At 46.2% G+C, this 16,452-nt stretch overlaps 5 protein-coding genes across 37 annotated transcripts in view; 3 read left to right on the top strand and 2 right to left on the bottom strand.

Annotated features, from left to right (window-relative positions):
• LOC125956234 (cation-independent mannose-6-phosphate receptor) overlaps positions 1-10,392 on the bottom strand; it is a 38,255-nt gene extending 27,863 nt beyond the window's left edge. The window contains exons 1-4 of one of the 3 annotated variants that reach the window (XM_049687902.1): positions 10,193-10,392; positions 9,196-9,744; positions 6,126-8,127; positions 5,996-6,060 (exon numbers count right to left, since the gene is read on the bottom strand). In XM_049687902.1, the coding sequence (XP_049543859.1) occupies positions 5,996-6,060; positions 6,126-8,127; positions 9,196-9,345 (2,217 nt within the window). In that variant the 5' untranslated portion in view covers positions 9,346-9,744; positions 10,193-10,392. Of the gene's footprint in view, positions 1-5,995; positions 6,061-6,125; positions 8,128-9,195; positions 10,057-10,192 lie in introns of those variants that run through there. The other 2 variants (XM_049687918.1, XM_049687909.1) reach the window with 2 other exon arrangements.
• On the top strand, positions 1,455-5,940 carry LOC125956156 (protein toll-like). 2 transcript variants are annotated; one of them, XR_007469144.1, is made up of 5 exons: positions 1,455-2,048; positions 2,227-3,387; positions 3,457-4,897; positions 4,972-5,573; positions 5,665-5,940. XR_007469144.1 is itself a non-coding variant. In XM_049687758.1 (4 exons), exons 2-4 carry the CDS (start codon positions 2,297-2,299, stop codon positions 5,419-5,421), a joined length of 2,982 nt encoding a protein of 993 aa, XP_049543715.1. In that variant the 5' UTR covers positions 1,455-2,048; positions 2,227-2,296; the 3' UTR covers positions 5,422-5,940. The 2 variants fall into 2 exon arrangements, 1 of the variants encoding a protein (XP_049543715.1); XM_049687758.1 differs by having other exon boundaries at positions 4,972-5,940.
• LOC125956521 (ragulator complex protein LAMTOR3 homolog) lies at positions 10,392-11,118 on the top strand. The gene is made up of 2 exons (XM_049688495.1): positions 10,392-10,569; positions 10,639-11,118. The coding sequence occupies exons 1-2, from the start codon at positions 10,526-10,528 to the stop codon at positions 10,967-10,969; spliced, it is 375 nt and encodes a 124-aa protein (XP_049544452.1). The 5' UTR covers positions 10,392-10,525; the 3' UTR covers positions 10,970-11,118.
• Positions 11,119-11,227: 109 nt separating this feature from the next.
• Positions 11,228-13,385, bottom strand: LOC125956250 (dystrobrevin alpha). Its single transcript, XM_049687930.1, has 2 exons — positions 13,199-13,385; positions 11,228-13,097 (listed from the first exon to the last, which is right to left on the bottom strand). Exons 1-2 carry the CDS (start codon positions 13,383-13,385, stop codon positions 11,251-11,253), a joined length of 2,034 nt encoding a protein of 677 aa, XP_049543887.1. The 3' UTR covers positions 11,228-11,250.
• Positions 13,386-14,014: 629 nt separating this feature from the next.
• The window catches only part of LOC125956393 (glucose-induced degradation protein 8-B homolog), a 6,381-nt gene continuing 3,943 nt past the window's right edge, over positions 14,015-16,452 (top strand). For all 30 annotated transcript variants that reach the window (XM_049688468.1, XM_049688460.1, XM_049688451.1 and 27 more), the window contains exons 1-3: positions 14,015-14,409; positions 14,742-14,964; positions 15,064-16,452. The exon at positions 15,064-16,452 is cut by the window's right edge and continues 1,590 nt beyond it. In XM_049688468.1, the coding sequence (XP_049544425.1) occupies positions 14,292-14,409; positions 14,742-14,964; positions 15,064-15,421 (699 nt within the window). In that variant the 5' untranslated portion in view covers positions 14,015-14,291 and the 3' untranslated portion in view covers positions 15,422-16,452. The remainder of the gene's footprint in view (positions 14,410-14,741; positions 14,965-15,063) is intronic.

Genomic DNA, 16,452 nt, shown 5'->3' with positions numbered 1-16,452 from the left:
ACATACGAAATAACTTACACCTTATTTGAACCCATTAAAGTAGCATGCTTGATTTCAGTCAAAATCACTCATCAACATATTGTGCCCAAGCGATGAAACATTCGGGCATTAAACAACACTCAATAGAAAGTTTTCGCCGATCGACAAATTGTAAACAATAAGTTTGCGCTAATATTTACACTAACAGTGCATTGAACATGGTGAACGGAGTGACATTAAACAATGTCAAATGGAAGCAATGCATGCTGCCGAATGTGGCTGATAACATCATTACCGACCAATTCCGGGATGGATGCATGGAAACCAACGCAGAACCAAACCGTCTACGTTCGAGAATGGAGTCGGAGCCAGGCTATGATGACTGGTTTTTCCCAGTCACAGTCGCTACCGCTAATATCGCTCATGCGAGAACGCCCCAGCTGCTAACAAACGATGAATGCGAGATTGTGGTATGGAGACGTATTTGTACCCCGTGTAATCGGCTAAGGCGGTAGAGAAGTTTTACGTAGCAGCCAATGCCACCAATATAAAAGCAATTCTGTAACATCCAAAACACTCTGTGACGTCTTCCAACGAACCTGAATTCATTCTGCTTCCTTAAGCGATTTGTTTTATTTTTATTTTTTCGCATTGTCTTTTCAATATTATTTTCTCATTAGAGAAACTTTCAAGAATATTTTGTCGAGCTTCTTACATGGCTCATTGCATCTCGTTACTTTGAAGCGGTTTTCCCAAAACCAACGTTTTTAAAGCCTTAAACTCGCAATCCTGCTTCATTCAAGTTGATGGGCGAGCTAATGACACGATATTTCATATACCACTGCACCATCCTCAACCCAGCCACACTACAGTAGCCACTATAGCGAAGTTCTGATAACCGCCTTTTTGGGGTTTTTATGGTTGTGTGAATAGCCTGAGGATCGGTGGTTCAAGTACACAAACCACTGTTTGGCTTCAATCTGTTAGAATTATGTTAAAGCATTGTGACTTCCCGAAAAAATGTTTTCGGATAAACAATGAAAGCTTGCAGTTAGGCTCTTGTTTCTCCTAGCCAGCTTGCCAATATGCTAGACGCATGATATTTCATACGCAGCACTACGGCCTTGCAGTCAAATTGCTGTGCGTGACATACCTTAGGGTCACGGCAGGCAGTGAAACTTTCGCAGAACTTTCGTAGAAAATCGATAATTTACCCGCGAGGAGTCCCGATCGCCGGTGGGTCCGGGAGGGCCAACGTGTTTTCCACAATTCTAGACGACCCAGGTACCAAGTGCCAGTGAAAACACGACGAGAGGAAGAGGGCAAGAGTGTTCAACAGACTGTGCGCAAGGAAGTGCGATAGAGACGTCCGGGTCAGATAGGGAGGGAAACATGAATTCCGTCATCGAAATTACCCAGCTAGTGGCAAACTGGACAACACACACCAGTAGTCCAGCAGTAGCGCGACAAGCTGGACCAGTTCGTTGTTTACGCTAACATTGCTGTAACGCATAGCGCCAGAGTGCCATCAGTGATAGTGTCTGTCTACCAATATTGGTCCAATGTTCGGAGATTAAGCAGCCTCTTCCTAACACACCACGACTGAGATCCTGATCGTTCAACGAACAAACGAACCTACATGCGCAAATCATCGCGACCCCACTAGTCAGTCGTTGTTGAGCAAAGCCTCGAACAACACATAATTGGGGTGGGGAGATTCTATTCGCTCAGCTACAATCCGATCACATCGACCCATCGCTTTGACATGTGTGATTAGTCCATTCCATTAGCATTTTGTTTGTCTGAGATGACGATAGCCATTTTGATCTAAACAGCAGCTACGTTAGCCAAAGTGGTAGGAGGTCGTGGTTGCACCGTGTGCGTGAGCTAAACCTGTTCAGTTTGAGTGCTTACGCGCGTTGCCTGCCGTTGATCGTGTGTCTGTGCATGCGTGCTTCGTAGATCAGTGAAAGATCCCAGCGACCTCCACAATTAATGGTGTACGTGTACGTGTTACCTATCCACTGGCGCATTGTAAACTGTGCTCATTTCATCGGACCATACAGCAGGTAAAACTTGCTTGCATATTTCAGCAATCAATCAAACATAACCCCATCAAATATGCTTTTGAGAGATCCACTGCGTCATATACGTAGCAGGGCTCTCATCCCGTCTGGCGTTATAGCATTCGGTCAATTTATATGACGCCGGAATTGAGTGAATAATGTAGACTTCTTCATCTTCCAGCCACATCGAGCAATAAGGAGAGAAAAAATCTGACCGTAGCGACCCAAAGGGTCGCTAAATCGACTTCAACATGCAGACTAGTAGCAAGTTTTACCTGGTAGTGATGGTGTGCTTGCACCTACAGCTGTTGTGTAGTGGAGCCATCCTAACTGGTCATTGTCCTCCGAAATGCATTTGCCCATTGAGCAGCGCAGTAAGCAAGCAAGAAATCAATTGCGCTGCAAATGGATTCAACCTAGAAGTGCGAACCACCTACAGCCACCTCCTGGTGCATTGCAGTGTCATAGACCATGCCAACAATTTCGATGACATTAGTTGGAATCTGCGGGATTTCATCTCCTCGGGCGTTAAGTTGAGCAAACTTACGCTACAACGATGCGCCATTCCTGCGAACCGATCGCTGGCCGATTTGCTGTCTCCATTTCTGACACCTGCCGACGCAGCTAAGCTCAGCACAGTATACTTCGTGGGGAACCATCAGAACAGCTACAGTGCCGCTCTGTCCCCAAAACTGTTCGAGGGCCTATCGACGCTTAATACACTATCCTTGAAGAATGCCACTGGAGTGCCGATTGTAACAAACGATCTGCTAGCCTTTGTACCGGACTTGCAATGGTTAGACGTGCGCGAATATTCGCACCCATTGCCAACGGAGCTACTAAAACGCGTACCCACCTTAACCACTCTGGAGTTGGGACACGACCCGCTGCTTAGCGAGGCTTTGGCGGCCGGTTTTCTCAACCATCTGGATTCCATACACACGTTGATGATCAAATCGTGCTCTTTGGATCATATCCCCTCACTCAGTCATTTGCAACGTCTCAAGCTGATCGACATAAACGCCAACCATGGTTTGCAGTTAACATCGGGCGATGCATTTGCTAACCTAACGAAACTTACCTCGCTGACGTTGAAAAACAATCACTTGAAAGAGCTACCGCATAACCTGTTTCACACGAATACGGCAATCGAGTCGCTCGATCTATCCCTCAACCGGCTCGTGGAACTGCCGCCCGATTTGTTCAACAATCAGACTTCATTGAAAGTACTCTCGCTGCAGGGAAATCAGTTGAAGGGCGAACTGCCGAATCAGCTCTTCTTACAGACAAAAAATCTAGAAAAACTAGATCTGAGCGAGAACGCACTTGAAACCATAAACAGGTAAGTGATGCGTGCTCGAAGAGTGAAACTGATACCTATTGCTAACTTTTTCCGTTTTGTCTTTTTTAGGGAACTGTTTGGAAACCTCCTTAATCTAGAACATCTTGTACTAAGCAACAATCGCATACGTATGATACATCCAGACGCTTTCAAAATAGATCCAAACAGATCCCCGAAAATCACCGAATTACAACTAGCACACAACAAAATAACGCTCGAAGAGCCAGGGCAAGGTCCGTTCTACGGACTGGACAAATTGAGAGTTTTGGATCTTTCCTATAATCTGATCCGCTTGGCGACACGTGTCCAGTACACTAACGCGATGCGGGGTTTAGAAATTCTCAATTTATCTCATAACAATATAGCAAACATATCGTATGCTGACCTAATGTTTGTCTCAAAGCAAATGCTAAAGTTCTCACTTAGTGCAAATGCCATTGACATGATTGACTTTAGTGACGAAACAGAAACAGGCAACTTGCCAAAAGAAGTGATGCTGAACGGTGACACGTTGCGATGTGATTGTCATATATACCACTTCGTCCGCTACATACAAAACAAGAACAAGCAGAGGCTAACGCTGCATACGGATAGGTTGAAGTGTGCCAATTCAAGTGACGATCTGTCAGATATGAAGGTACAGGAGATTGACCGGAATAAACTGGTGTGCAGCATCGCTGGCAAAATGTGCCCCAACAAATGTATATGCACGTCGCGACCTGAAGATGAGTATGTGATTATCGATTGCGCTCGGCGCGGTATCACTAGTGTACCAGCTATTCCACCACCAGAAGAGTTCAATTCAAGCTACATTGAACTTCGTCTGGAACACAACCAACTAGAGACACTGCGAGCCCCAACAAACAGCAGCGGATGGCATTCGGTTCGTCGATTGATAGCTTCCAACAATCAACTTAAGGCGCTCAATGCCAACGATTTACCGAAGCACCTGATATTGTTAGACATTAGCAATAACACCATGGAACAGCTTGACGACAGTGCTACCAAATCACTCGCTACAATCAAGCAGTTGCTGCTTTCGGGTAACGCATGGTATTGCAGCTGCGATGCGGAAGAATTTGTAGAGTTCGCACATGATAACCGTCCACGCATTGGAGACTTTGATGCATTAAAATGCCACGATGGTAACCGACTGGAAGAGACAACGGTCAATACGATCTGTAGAAAGCAAACTATATTGACCGTCGTTGGTTGCATAGTCTTGGCTCTCATTGGCCTATTCTGTGGGCTGGCAACTTGGTTCTACTATAAGTACAAAATCGAGATCAAAGTATGGTTGTTCAAGCACAACCTTTGCCACTGGCTCACGTACGAAGAAGATGATGACGAGCGGGATGCATGCAAACGATACGATGCATTCGTTTCCTATTCGCATCAAGAGGAGTCATTTGTGGCGAAAGATCTAATCCCAGGACTAGAAAAGGAACGAAACTTCAAGCTATGTTGGCACCAGCGAGATTTCATACCGGGTGCACTGATTTCCACGCAAGTAAGATAACCGGAACGCCATGGTAATATATCTTTTTCGCTCTTTCTAATAAACCATACACTTCATTTTACTAGATTACAAAGGCAATCGAAGAGTCACGCCGTACGATCGTCGTCTTGTCGAAGAGTTACCTTTCATCGGTCTGGGGTCAGCAAGAATTTCGGACCGCCTTTCAACAGTCGGTGTCCGAAAAGCGTAATCGCGTGGTGGCTATAATCTATGAGGACATTGGTAACGTAGACAACCTGGACGCTGATCTTCGGGCGTACCTTCGCTCGACCACCTATCTACAGTGGGGCGACACCTGGTTTTGGGACAAGCTGGCCTACGCCATGCCACACCCTCGAATGGGACAGACCGATCAATCTGGTCACCAGCTGGCACAAAATCTGCAGCAGGCCACGGTAGGTAGAACCAAGATACTAAATAACGGTCAAGTAGTACCGGATGACAAGGACTGCGACTACGATAACCCCTGCCTACAACTTCCGGTATACACCATCAGCGATGGTCTCGACCGATAACCAGTGAAAGTTTCGTCACATCAAGGCTGTGTTCAATGCTGACAATTAGATAATTCGCCAACAGGTGGGATATTCATTGGCATCAGAACGTCTAGATACCAGTCTCTCGGTGTCGTGACTACGTGGGATCCCGAAGTATTAATGACAAGCAGGTAATACTCATCCGAATAAAACCGGAGTAACCAGCCCTCCATATCGGTTAATCAAAAATGACAGTTACTTAGTGCCTTGTACCTAAAGTAGAAAACAATGCTGTGGCCATACCAACTTTAACATCTGTACCCGTAGAGCCGACCCGTTGATGTCGCCTTTATAGTAACCGCGATCAACTTCATGGACGTCTAGAGTTAGTAGAATAATGCTCGAACAATTGTTTCCTTACTTTAAACAGTTATGCGTAGCGGAAAAAGACGACAACATCTTGTATCTCAAGGATTGTTCTAGAATTTTCATACGTACAATAAAAACTGACAATTGAAACATAACTTATTCTAATCGATGCTGAGAAGTGATGCATGTGTAGTTTACTACGGAGAAGTATACTATCTAACCGAAATATGGGATGATCACTTACCATAATGGTTTCCATTCCAACATCGACGTTTCCGCAGACAAGAGTTAGATTGTAGCTCTTCGTTCCTGGAATCAAGACAATAAGGAATAATGAAGAAAGCGGTTACTGCCGTACACATTCTTCTACTTACCTTTAGTAGTAACTGTTTCACAGCTGGCTTTACTGGCACCGTTGAACTGCACCTGCAATGTGGCCGTACTATAATCCACCCATGTTCGAGGTGTTGTTACACCGTTGCAGAGCGTCTCGAGTGCAAACTTTGCATTCTGTGATCCCGTCCCATTTCCACTCCCAATCATGATATGCTTCATGTACAACGGTAGACTACCAGTGGCCACATTGATGAGACTACATTCCGTACGTTCGAAGTGGACATCGTCGGTCGACCCCGGACATATAATACTAGTATTCCAATCGAATCGATAATGACAATCCGTTTCGATATGTGTCAGAACCGGATGCCCAAATCCAGTTGGGCTCAGCTGGCAACGGAAGGTAACCGTAGAAGAAGCGTTCGTGTGTGGATCACCTGGGCACTTGTCGCCCCGCAAATATCGTAGCAACACTGTATCTCCTGCCACCGTCAACGAGACATCTGGGAATCCTATAGTTGTTTCGTTTCGATAAGTCGTGCCGTCAAAATCGGCAGCACAAGCAGATGCTCCTCCCCGACAGCTTAGCCCGTACTGCGGTACCAAAGGCCGGCACACGTTCAATAGAAATCGACGACCGGCCCCCTTGACCTCGTAGTTGCCGATGCTCTTTACGAGCGGAGTAAGATCAACCCAATCATCGGCAGTGCGATTAAAAGCCCGACAATGCATTGGCGGCTCACAGACGAGTACCGTCTCGAATTGAACCACTAGCTGGCAGTCAGCGGCATCTCCGCTTTCGACGACTCGCGGAGCGACCATCATACCAGGATTAACATGTTCACGATCTGTTTCACATATGAACTCAAGCTTCGTTTTCCAGCGCCGTTCGCCACGACATAAAGCTCCGGATTCATAGAGCAGAAATGGAGCCCCAGTGGTGGCATACTGCAGCAATGAGTTGACTTCACCGTAGCTATCCGACTGCGACCCAATGATCTCACAAGAACCGGAACCGGATGGGCAGCTGGTAATGGACTGGGGCATCTGACACACAGCTACTTCATAGTTTCGGTTGCCTTCTGTCAGATTGTACACCCGGTTAGCGAGAGGTTCCAGATCGTAAACGGTTCCTGTTATGGGATTCTCGACCGTACAAGGACGGGGGCTTCGGTTGCACGCCAATGCGGTGCGCCAACGAAACTGGTGAATACATTTCTCCTTCCCAACGTACAGAGGACCCTCATCTTGACCCGGCTCATTGCCCGAGGGACATTCGAAAACGATACGCGAACTATCACACTGCTCGGTCGATGAGTTTAGCTGCATCACCAATTGTCCGGTGGCAGTGTCGATCATTGGATTAGCCACCATCTGTCCGTAATCAACGTATCGATGCCGCACGTCTGTTGCAGACACGTTCACAAAACACACACCACTGCCGGGTGGACACATGGCCAGATGGCCGTAGTGTACAGGTTTGCATGCGGACACAAGAAAGTGGGACCCACGCCCGTCGGACACCTGATGGTTTACATTCGCTAGCGGGCTCAGGTTGAATGTATGCTGTTCATCTGTCGGATTACGTACGGTGCAGTGCGCTTCACGAAGCGGCTCTGGCAATGGGAGACAGGCGTGTGGTGTCGTCCAGAAGATGTAGTACTGACACTGGTCCGGTGAGTACGGTATGACGCTCAACTCAACCTGGTTTCGATCGTAGCTGCACAGTAGAATCAGATCAAGCGAGTAGCGCTGATTGCTGGTAGCATTCGAACCATGACTGAGGCACGGTTCTCCCTCGAAGCTAAAGTGTATGCGGCCATCCTCGAGTCGGAGATTGGCGCTGTAGCCGAGTGTGATATTCTTGCCGGTTGTCGGGCGAACCAGTAAGGCGGCCGGCTGATCATCGTTACACACATTAAAGACGAAACGCTCCCGATCGGACGTTACGTGATGGCGCAGATCGGAAATCAGCTCATGGAAATCTAAGGACACATTGTACAGTGGCTCCACTATCGTACAGTTGGTGCCGTTTATGATCTGTAAACGAATCGGAATCTTGATTAGATAGGATTTATACCCCATTTATTCGCTTTAGTACTTTGAGCTAAAATACACTGAAGTGCAAATTGTCTGTAAACATATCGATCCTTCGTTGTTAAGGTGCTAAAGATAAAGCAGTGAATGAACGAAATGAAAGTGATTTTATCTATTAATCCTTAGACGATGTGCCTATATTTGCTACAGAAATAGCTTTTGTTATCGTCTGAGAGACATATGCGCCCTAGAGCCAAATCCAGTGATTTACTACTATGTCCAAAAAATAAGATGACATTAGATATATTTTGAAAATTCCTTAATTTTTCTTCCAAATCAATTTTTTGCTATCAAAGTAAATTCCCCCTAGACACAATGCACTTATTCCGACGAATTTTCCAGTTTTCGAAACACGTCGTCTTTAGGAATGGCCTTTGGCACCATTTTCGCAGCGGCTTGAACCAGCTCTATCGTGTCAAAACAGTGTCCCCGGAACGAAATTTTAAGTTTGTCTAATAGCCAGAAGCCAAATGTAACGTATCTCAAAGACTAGTGAATAGTTTGACGTGAAACTTGTCATTGTTATCAATAACACTGTTGACAAACTATAAAAAATACAAAATTAAAGATATCGATTTACGCGGGCAATTTGGAGGCCGTGTCACCTTACTTTTTGGACACAGTAGTATTGTTGGCGGTTGGGATTCCATGCATACCCCCACACCACTCTCCATCAAATAACTAAACAAACCGAAATGCTACAAGAACTGTAGCGCTATTAATTAGATTAATATACATCTTAACAAAGCAAATGCAGATTGCGGCAAATACTAAATTCTACATTTGACTGCTCTCTAGTATATGTTATCGTTCGAAATGTTTGTATATGTAACGCATATTGCGCGAGCCACAAAAATACTTGGCAATTGGCAACGGAGGGCGACTGTTTATACGGAATCCCTGCCTTATCTATTGGGGGCAATCTTTTTGTGATAGGAAATTACCGACCAAACTGTCGGATCCGTGCTTTGCTATGACTCACGCGGTGAACCAGACTCGATGGCTACTTACCAGTTTTGGGGAGCTGCCAGTTGGGGTGGCCGTAGTTGTCAGCAGGGGATTTCCGTCGGCCAGAATCAGCAGCAACGCCAGCGCGGCAGGTCCGACCACAGCACGTACCGACAACAACCGCAATAACGAGTACCATCCTTCTAGTCTCATTTTCGGCACTTTATAAATGGTTGATTGGAGCGATTGATAGCTGCTACTGCTGTTGCAGGTGGGGAATGTTTGATGCGCGATGCAACGTGCAGAATTCTTAGTGAGCTAAGAACGATTTTCCTCCTCTAGCGGTGCCTACGGCCAAGATGGACATGGTATGATTTCTGCAACCGTGACAGACCCACGCGCTAACAGCGAGTGCGGAAGGAACAGTGGGCGCCGGGGCTGGAACAACAGCGGATAAGGTGCGCGCTATCTTTGTTACTCTCTTCAGCTCTGTTATCAGAAGTGTGGTATCACAAGCGCTACCACCCGCTGCGTCAGCACTATTCGGTTCCTTCAGCTTGTTTCAGCATGATAACGACGCAATACCGGGGTTAAGATTTTTATAACAAAGTTCTACGATGAAATAGTTAAAGCAGTAAACAGAAACGGTTAAACGCACATAATAATACAACGAGATTGACGACAATGAAAGGAAGATTGATTGGAGCATAAATCGTCTTTTCGGGAAGGATTTCATGCACTGCTCTTGCACTAACTACTCAGCAGGGGAGTTTTACTTTTTAGTTAGGAAAAACTGAAGACGATAATTAAAATGGAGCGAACAGAGAGAGATGCTAAGAGATAGGAAGCTCGTTAAATCGTAGGCTTGGAGTGCATTTTCCACTTCGCTATCGGCAAAGTATTGAAACTCTAAATAATCCAACCAGCTGATAGTCGGCTAGGTGCTCTATATGTAACAGCGCCCGCTACTTTTATCGCACGTCACCTGCACCGATGCAGAACAAAGTGCAGTACGTTGGAAACCCGTTCCGAGGGCGATAGAATTGTGTGCCGTACTTACGAGGTTGATGTTGAGTGTTAGATGAATGAAGAGAACTACATCTCAGTTGACTGCCAATAGTAGCGCAATATTTCTATTCAATATCGAATACTAACTCCCGAAACCGAACAAGCGATTTCAACAACGGGTATGTTTACAAAGTTTGATTTGTTTTGATTTTTTTGTTTCGGCTGCCTCCGCAGCAAAATCCAACCCATGCAGCTAGCCAAGAATGTCGGCGGTGTTATCAACAATTCGAACACTTCGGCAATTCTCGTAGCCCTTAGTTGAGATTTTCTATTTGTGTGTGCAAGGTGACGATTTAATACTATCGTCAATCGAAAGATCTTGATCATGACAGACGATGTGAAAAGGTTTTTCGTGACAATCCTTAAACGGTGAGGCCTCCCCGTAACCTCGGGTTTGTTGGTAGGAGGGTGTGTTTGATGTTTCGATTCGTTCCGTAGAGTGACCGGGCTTAACTACATCATCATTACGGACCGGGATGGGGTACCACTAATGAACGTGGGTAGCGACAAACCGGACGGAATGATTATGCGACCTGCCTTCCACACCACCTTCACCATGGCAACCGAGCAATCGAACAAGCTAGGACTGGGCCGCAACCGAAACATTATCTCCGTCTACACTGGCTACCAAGTGGTTCAAATGAACAAGCTGCCCTTGCTGGTCACCTTTATCGGCACAGAGAGCTGCAACATCGGGCACATACTGGCGCTCGATGAGCAAATCGAAGCGGCTCTGGATGAGGTAAAGGCAGCGGTGACGGAAACGTGAAATGACCTCCAAGAGTTCTTGTTTCGCGAGCATAGATGTGAAGATACAACGATCATTTGCCACCAGCGCGTACTACACACATGATCTTGAAATGGAATAATCAACTGTATTGGAGTTACTACCGGGAAATTAAAGGTACAAATGTACTGAATTTAATCACTATTTACTCAGCTTTTGTGTTTTAATTGCATATATATGAAAAACCAGAGGACATAAATCATTATTTCAAATAGAAGACAAAGAGATCCGTGATCAACGATTCGTCTGGAAGGAAGAAACAGCTACAAGGCGGCACCGTCACCAGCAGCCACCACACTTTGCTTTGATCTCTTTAACTCTTCCTGAGCAATGATTTGATCGAGGGCCCGCTCAAACTGCTGCGTTGTGTGGGCCAGCTCGGTATTGTCGCTGTACGAGTCGTCGACGATCTCCCGTACCTTCACTAGCAGCTCGCGAAAGTTGACCAGATCGGTGTCGAGCCTCAATCGTTCGCCGAGCCTCCGCGACCGTTCATCGTCGGTACGATTGAATCCAGTGCTACGGTCTCCATCTGATTTCTTCTCCTCTATACAGCCGTTGTTTGTCAGCGAAATTGGTTGATCGGCCTGAAACCATGTGCTGATGTCACGCACCGAAAAATCCGTTTTATTTAAACGGTTCGCACTGGACGGTCCGCGATCCGATCCCCGGGCGGATACGCACATCGGAATCGTTGTATTGATCTGCGAACCTGCAGCATCGTCCTCTGCTCGGGTTTCCATGCCGCTGGCGGCACTGCGATATGGTGTGCTGGAGCTTTGTGGTGCCCCTCCTGCAGCTCCTTCTCTTTCTCCCCATTGCAGTAGCTGTGAATGGATCCGCTTCAAATGGGTCAAGTGCTCATGCAACTGTTGCAAGTGTTTGTCAAAGAAAATGCGCATCTCATTGCTGCACCGCCGCTCCTCTTCGGCTAAACTATTCTTCCATTCAGATAGCTGCTTCGCACCGAGCTTGTGCTGTTCCTCGAGCGCATCTGTCACGTTGCTCAATTTCATAATCAACTTTCTACGTTCCGCCATCTCGTCGTTGCAGTTGCTGACAATGAAACCACTCACATTACGACGCATAGTAGAGCTGCGGTTACGCGATATGGATCGGCCCAGCAGCAGCAAGCCGGCCATCGATGCGTCCGTTGGTAGCTGACCTACAGAGCTCTCATTTGGTGCTGCGCTGCCCATTAGCTCGACCGCCTTGGTGTCGATCAGCTTCGCATCGATATTATCGAATGTTGAGGGGACGGTGGTAGCTGGTTCTCGCTTTATCGTTCCACGATTTGTAAACCAGCGCCAAACAGCCCCCAACCACGCGGTGCACCATGAACCATCGCGATCGTCACCGCTGATCTCGTACATCTTGTGCGACACATTGTGTCGCTTGTCGGAATAACCTGCCGTGAAGCAGTCGGTGCACAACGACACGCCACGACAGCGCTGGCACTGGAAACGCAAACCACGAATAACGAAATGGCAGCCAGTGCACGGTGCACCGCCATGCACGACGCCTTCGGTATCACGGAACCGCCGGCACAGTGATACCACGTTCGAGTAGTACGAGAATAGCGACGATAGCTTCCACAGGCAGGAAAATTGATACTCGGTAAGGCCAACCAGGCCGGGATAGCTGGCGAAGCACTCAGCCGTAATTTGCTGCACCATCGTCGGCCGCAGGTGATCGGGTTCGCCAAGGTAAGCGAGTAGTTTCGATAATACGCCAAGCATTGTCTCGAACCGATGCCGTGACACGCACAGATTATGGTCGCTCGCAAGCCTAAAGTGCTCTAGGACGAGCTGCGTATGGTGCGGATGATCACACAATAGCAGAAACGTTTGGCGCAGTTCGAGAACCGATATTGGGGTCGCGCGCCGTGGATCGAACACAGCCCAAAGAAAGCTGGCCAGAAGAGCGGACGCCATGCTGGGGTCCGGCGTCGTCGTTAACTCGTCAAAGTACCCCATGCGAGCGGCAGCAAAGTAGATATCGTGGATGGCAGCTGTAAGCGGGGCCGGCTTCACCGAAGGTGCACTGTCGATTAAGTTCAGCTGATGTCGATCTAAAATAGAGCAAACTAGCTCGAAGGGAATGGTGGAAGCTGTTGAATGGAAATAAAATAAAACACGGTTTACCAACAGACGGTTCGTCTTTCATTATCTCCTTCCCTGCTCTACTCCGCTTTTGGAATTGCTCACGTACTATGAAGGGCTTTCTGCAAATCATACAATTTGCCCGCGCAACGGTAGGTGCTGTAACGCGAGGCGGCATGCTTCTCGTTGATTGTGAGAAGAACGAGCAGCAGATTCGGGTTATCTTGCTCTTCCCTTCCGTTATAGCGGTTTCGGTACACCAAGTATCCTCGTCCATCCGTTTCCTGCTCGTACATGGCGATCGACGCAGTACAAACAAGGCGCAGTAAAGCTTTTTCACAAACTTATTTCAAATACAGCAATCTCTAACGATATTCGAAGCGCATCAGAAGCGCATTTGATGACCGTTGAACCCCAAGCCACCTCGCGTCCGTCAAAACAAAATCTTTCGGTTACAAGGTGTTTTAAATAGAGAGGGGGCGTCAAAGACATTTTGACGGGTCGCCATTTTAAACTTTTTTGACTTTAGGGCCGATCTACAAAGCAGCGTGCGTTTGAAGAACAAGAAGACACCGAACAGTTTAATGATTTTATCAGACAAACTATCATCGATACCATTTTGAGACACTAGGAAGAACATTGTATAAACTTTAAATTTTGTGCCATTTTTCGTGAATTTTAACATTCTTAATACCACGGAAACGCGAAAACACCTTCGAAAAGAGCGTTCCACCACTGTCAAACTCTGAAGTTTTTTCTAAAATCCAATCGGAGTTTTGTTCTACAAGAAGCTACCTATCTATTTAAAATACCTTGCCTTGGATTTATACGAAAGCGGCGACTATACAAAAAATGCTATAAAAAGAGAAAAGATGCTATAAACGAAAGAAGCGCCATTTTGTCTTGAATCTCATATGTAATTGACAGTTCGCCCACGATCTTTATTTACTGAAAAGGGTTTTACGGGAATTGTCGCGCGGAAAGGGAAACGTAGTTGATTTCCATTTCGTTTTGCGACGTTTTTCGGTGGAATTTCCTTAATTACTTAGTAATTATAAAAGATTGTGTTGTTCGGTAGGACGCAGGAAGTAAGCTATTGGGAACAAGTGGCCGGATATTGTTGTCGTACGTCGTCAGTCGTTCATCGCCTGCTGATTGCTGCTCCTCTGGCTGGTGGTTGCATACAATTACCGTCAGCGAAGATGAGTTGCAACGATAAGAGCGACGGCATATCGCGCGAGGAATGGCAAAGCCGCCTGGAATCCTTTCCGTTCCAACAGAGTAACATAAACAAACTCATCATGAACTACTTGGTAACGGGTATGTTTCGTGCGGGTCGGGGCTAACTTACATTCATCTCACGCCACACGGATGATAAACATAAAGAAAGGATCTCTGACGTCGACGCATACCACGGAGTTGGGTTGAAGACGAATATCACCATCGACAAAAAGATATGCAATCGGGTCTATTAACGCTTAATAGACCTGTCGCCAGAACAATTTCGGGTCTATTAAACAATAATCCGAAAAAATCCCAAAAGCGCTCCCCATACAAATCGCATCTTCTCATCACTCATCTATTCATAGCTAAGCAAGCAGTCCTAGGTTCATTCACTTCGCTATTGTAAATTTTCTCTATTTCCGTTTCAGAGGGCTTTAAAGAAGCTGCCGAGCAATTCCAGAGTGAGTCAGGCGTGGCACCGACAGTGGACCTAGGTTCGCTCGACAGTCGAATTTTGATTAGGGAGGCTGTGCAGAACGGGTATGTGCAGGAGGCCACCCATCTTGTTAATCAGCTCCATCCGGAGCTGCTTGACAATGATCGCTACTTGTACTTCCACTTGCAACAGCTCCATCTCATCGAACTTATTCGGTAACTACATTTCGGATAAACATGCAATATAAATCAATGAAACCGTCAAACGATTGTCTAATGATGGATGGTTCTTAAATTTCCACCAACCCTGTACAGTGCCGACAAAATCGAAGAAGCGCTAACTTTTGCCCAGACACAGATCTCGGAGGCGGGCGAAAACGATCCGGCCGTACTGGATGAAGTAGAGCGCACGTTAGCACTGTTGGCATTTGAAAAACCTCACCACAGCCCGTTCGCCGATCTGCTGGAGCAGACGCACCGTCAGAAGATTGCCAGCGAACTAAACGCCGCCATCCTTAAGATGGAGCTGCAAGAGCAATCTAGCCCACGGATGATCAATATTCTGAAACTGATTCGCTGGGCCCAGGGTGAGCTAGACAAGAAAGGTGTCAAATATCCGAAGATGATTGACCTCTCGATGGCAGTGATCGATCCCAAGTTCGAGGGTAAATAGCACGATGGATCCTAGGATGCTATCATATGTTGGCAAGGGCATGCAGAATTTTAATCCGGCATCCAACCAGAATGTACACGTATGACAAAAGGCATACTAGGTGGCCAGTTAATGTTCAACCGGTCCCTAGCCGGCCGATTTGTATGGCAGGTTCAGAAAACTGGCCAGTTAAACACCGGCCACCTTAATCGCTTAAAACGTTAAATGCTAAAAGGACAGTTTTATAAATCTGCTATACAAAGTGACCGCTCAGTGATCGATTAACGGCCGCTTATACATCAACCGGCCACATTACATTGCACCTTTTGCCATACAGGCTGGTACTTTTTGTTACACATTTACATCTATAAGAACGGGCCCTATCTTTGTACTTTTCAACATAAAAAAGCATTGTGAACATAACAAATTGCTGATCCTTTTTCTTCTTTTCTTGCTTTTCTATAACATAATGATTCCAAATCCTACTATTCTGCAAGCCCGTCAACTCACGTTATTATTTCTACGAATGTGATACTTTTGATTCGCATGGTATGGATAGCGTTCGCCAGCACCGTCATTTTGGACACCACACTTCTGCTTAAATTGCTCAATAATTTTTCAATGCCACTAGCAAACCAAACCATTAACAATGGTTTAAATTAACCACGTATATTCTGACTTGCGCAGCAATGCACGTAATAATTCCGTACATATGCTATCGCCCTACTCAGCATAACGCTACTTCAAGAAAATGAAACAAAATTTGACAAACTCATACCGAATGACATAAATGATTAGAAATGTAAGAGGCATTAGAAATCAAGCAAATGAAGTTAGATTTAACCATGAATTCTTCAGTCTCAAACACTACCGTACCGTACCGATTAATAATGTAAGAATGTCGTATCGTTGTATTCGGTTTGAGCTTGGGTTGTGTCTGAATCAGAAATAAGGATCGCAAAAAGATTTCTCTGCTTCGCGGTCTCTGATCTTTCAACTTTGCAAGAACTACAAAATCCTGCTCAATCCAAGATACGTACTATTAACTGTGC

The sequence above is a fragment of the Anopheles darlingi genome, chromosome X (assembly GCF_943734745.1).
Source record: "Anopheles darlingi chromosome X, idAnoDarlMG_H_01, whole genome shotgun sequence".
NCBI lineage: Eukaryota > Metazoa > Arthropoda > Insecta > Diptera > Culicidae > Anopheles > Anopheles darlingi.
Note: the sequence above shows the minus strand (reverse complement) of the source record. Positions and strands in the feature narration are given on the sequence as shown.

What these genes read in the sequence shown, in the direction of transcription:
- LOC125956156 (XM_049687758.1), top strand. Translation starts at nt 2,297, where the DNA reads ATGCAGACTAGTAGCAAGTTTTACCTGGTAGTGATGGTGTGCTTGCAC. An exon ending in GCACTTGAAACCATAAACAG is followed by an intron (nt 3,388 to 3,456) that starts GTAAGTGATGCG and finishes TGTCTTTTTTAG; the next exon opens with GGAACTGTTTGGAAACCTCC. An exon ending in GTGCACTGATTTCCACGCAA is followed by an intron (nt 4,898 to 4,971) that starts GTAAGATAACCG and finishes TCATTTTACTAG; the next exon opens with ATTACAAAGGCAATCGAAGA.
- LOC125956250 (XM_049687930.1), bottom strand. Translation starts at nt 13,385, where the DNA reads ATGTACGAGCAGGAAACGGATGGACGAGGATACTTGGTGTACCGAAAC. An exon ending in TTTGCAGAAAGCCCTTCATA is followed by an intron (nt 13,098 to 13,198) that starts GTACGTGAGCAA and finishes TCCATTCAACAG; the next exon opens with CTTCCACCATTCCCTTCGAG.
- LOC125956521 (XM_049688495.1), top strand. Translation starts at nt 10,526, where the DNA reads ATGACAGACGATGTGAAAAGGTTTTTCGTGACAATCCTTAAACG. An exon ending in TTCGTGACAATCCTTAAACG is followed by an intron (nt 10,570 to 10,638) that starts GTGAGGCCTCCC and finishes TTCGTTCCGTAG; the next exon opens with AGTGACCGGGCTTAACTACA.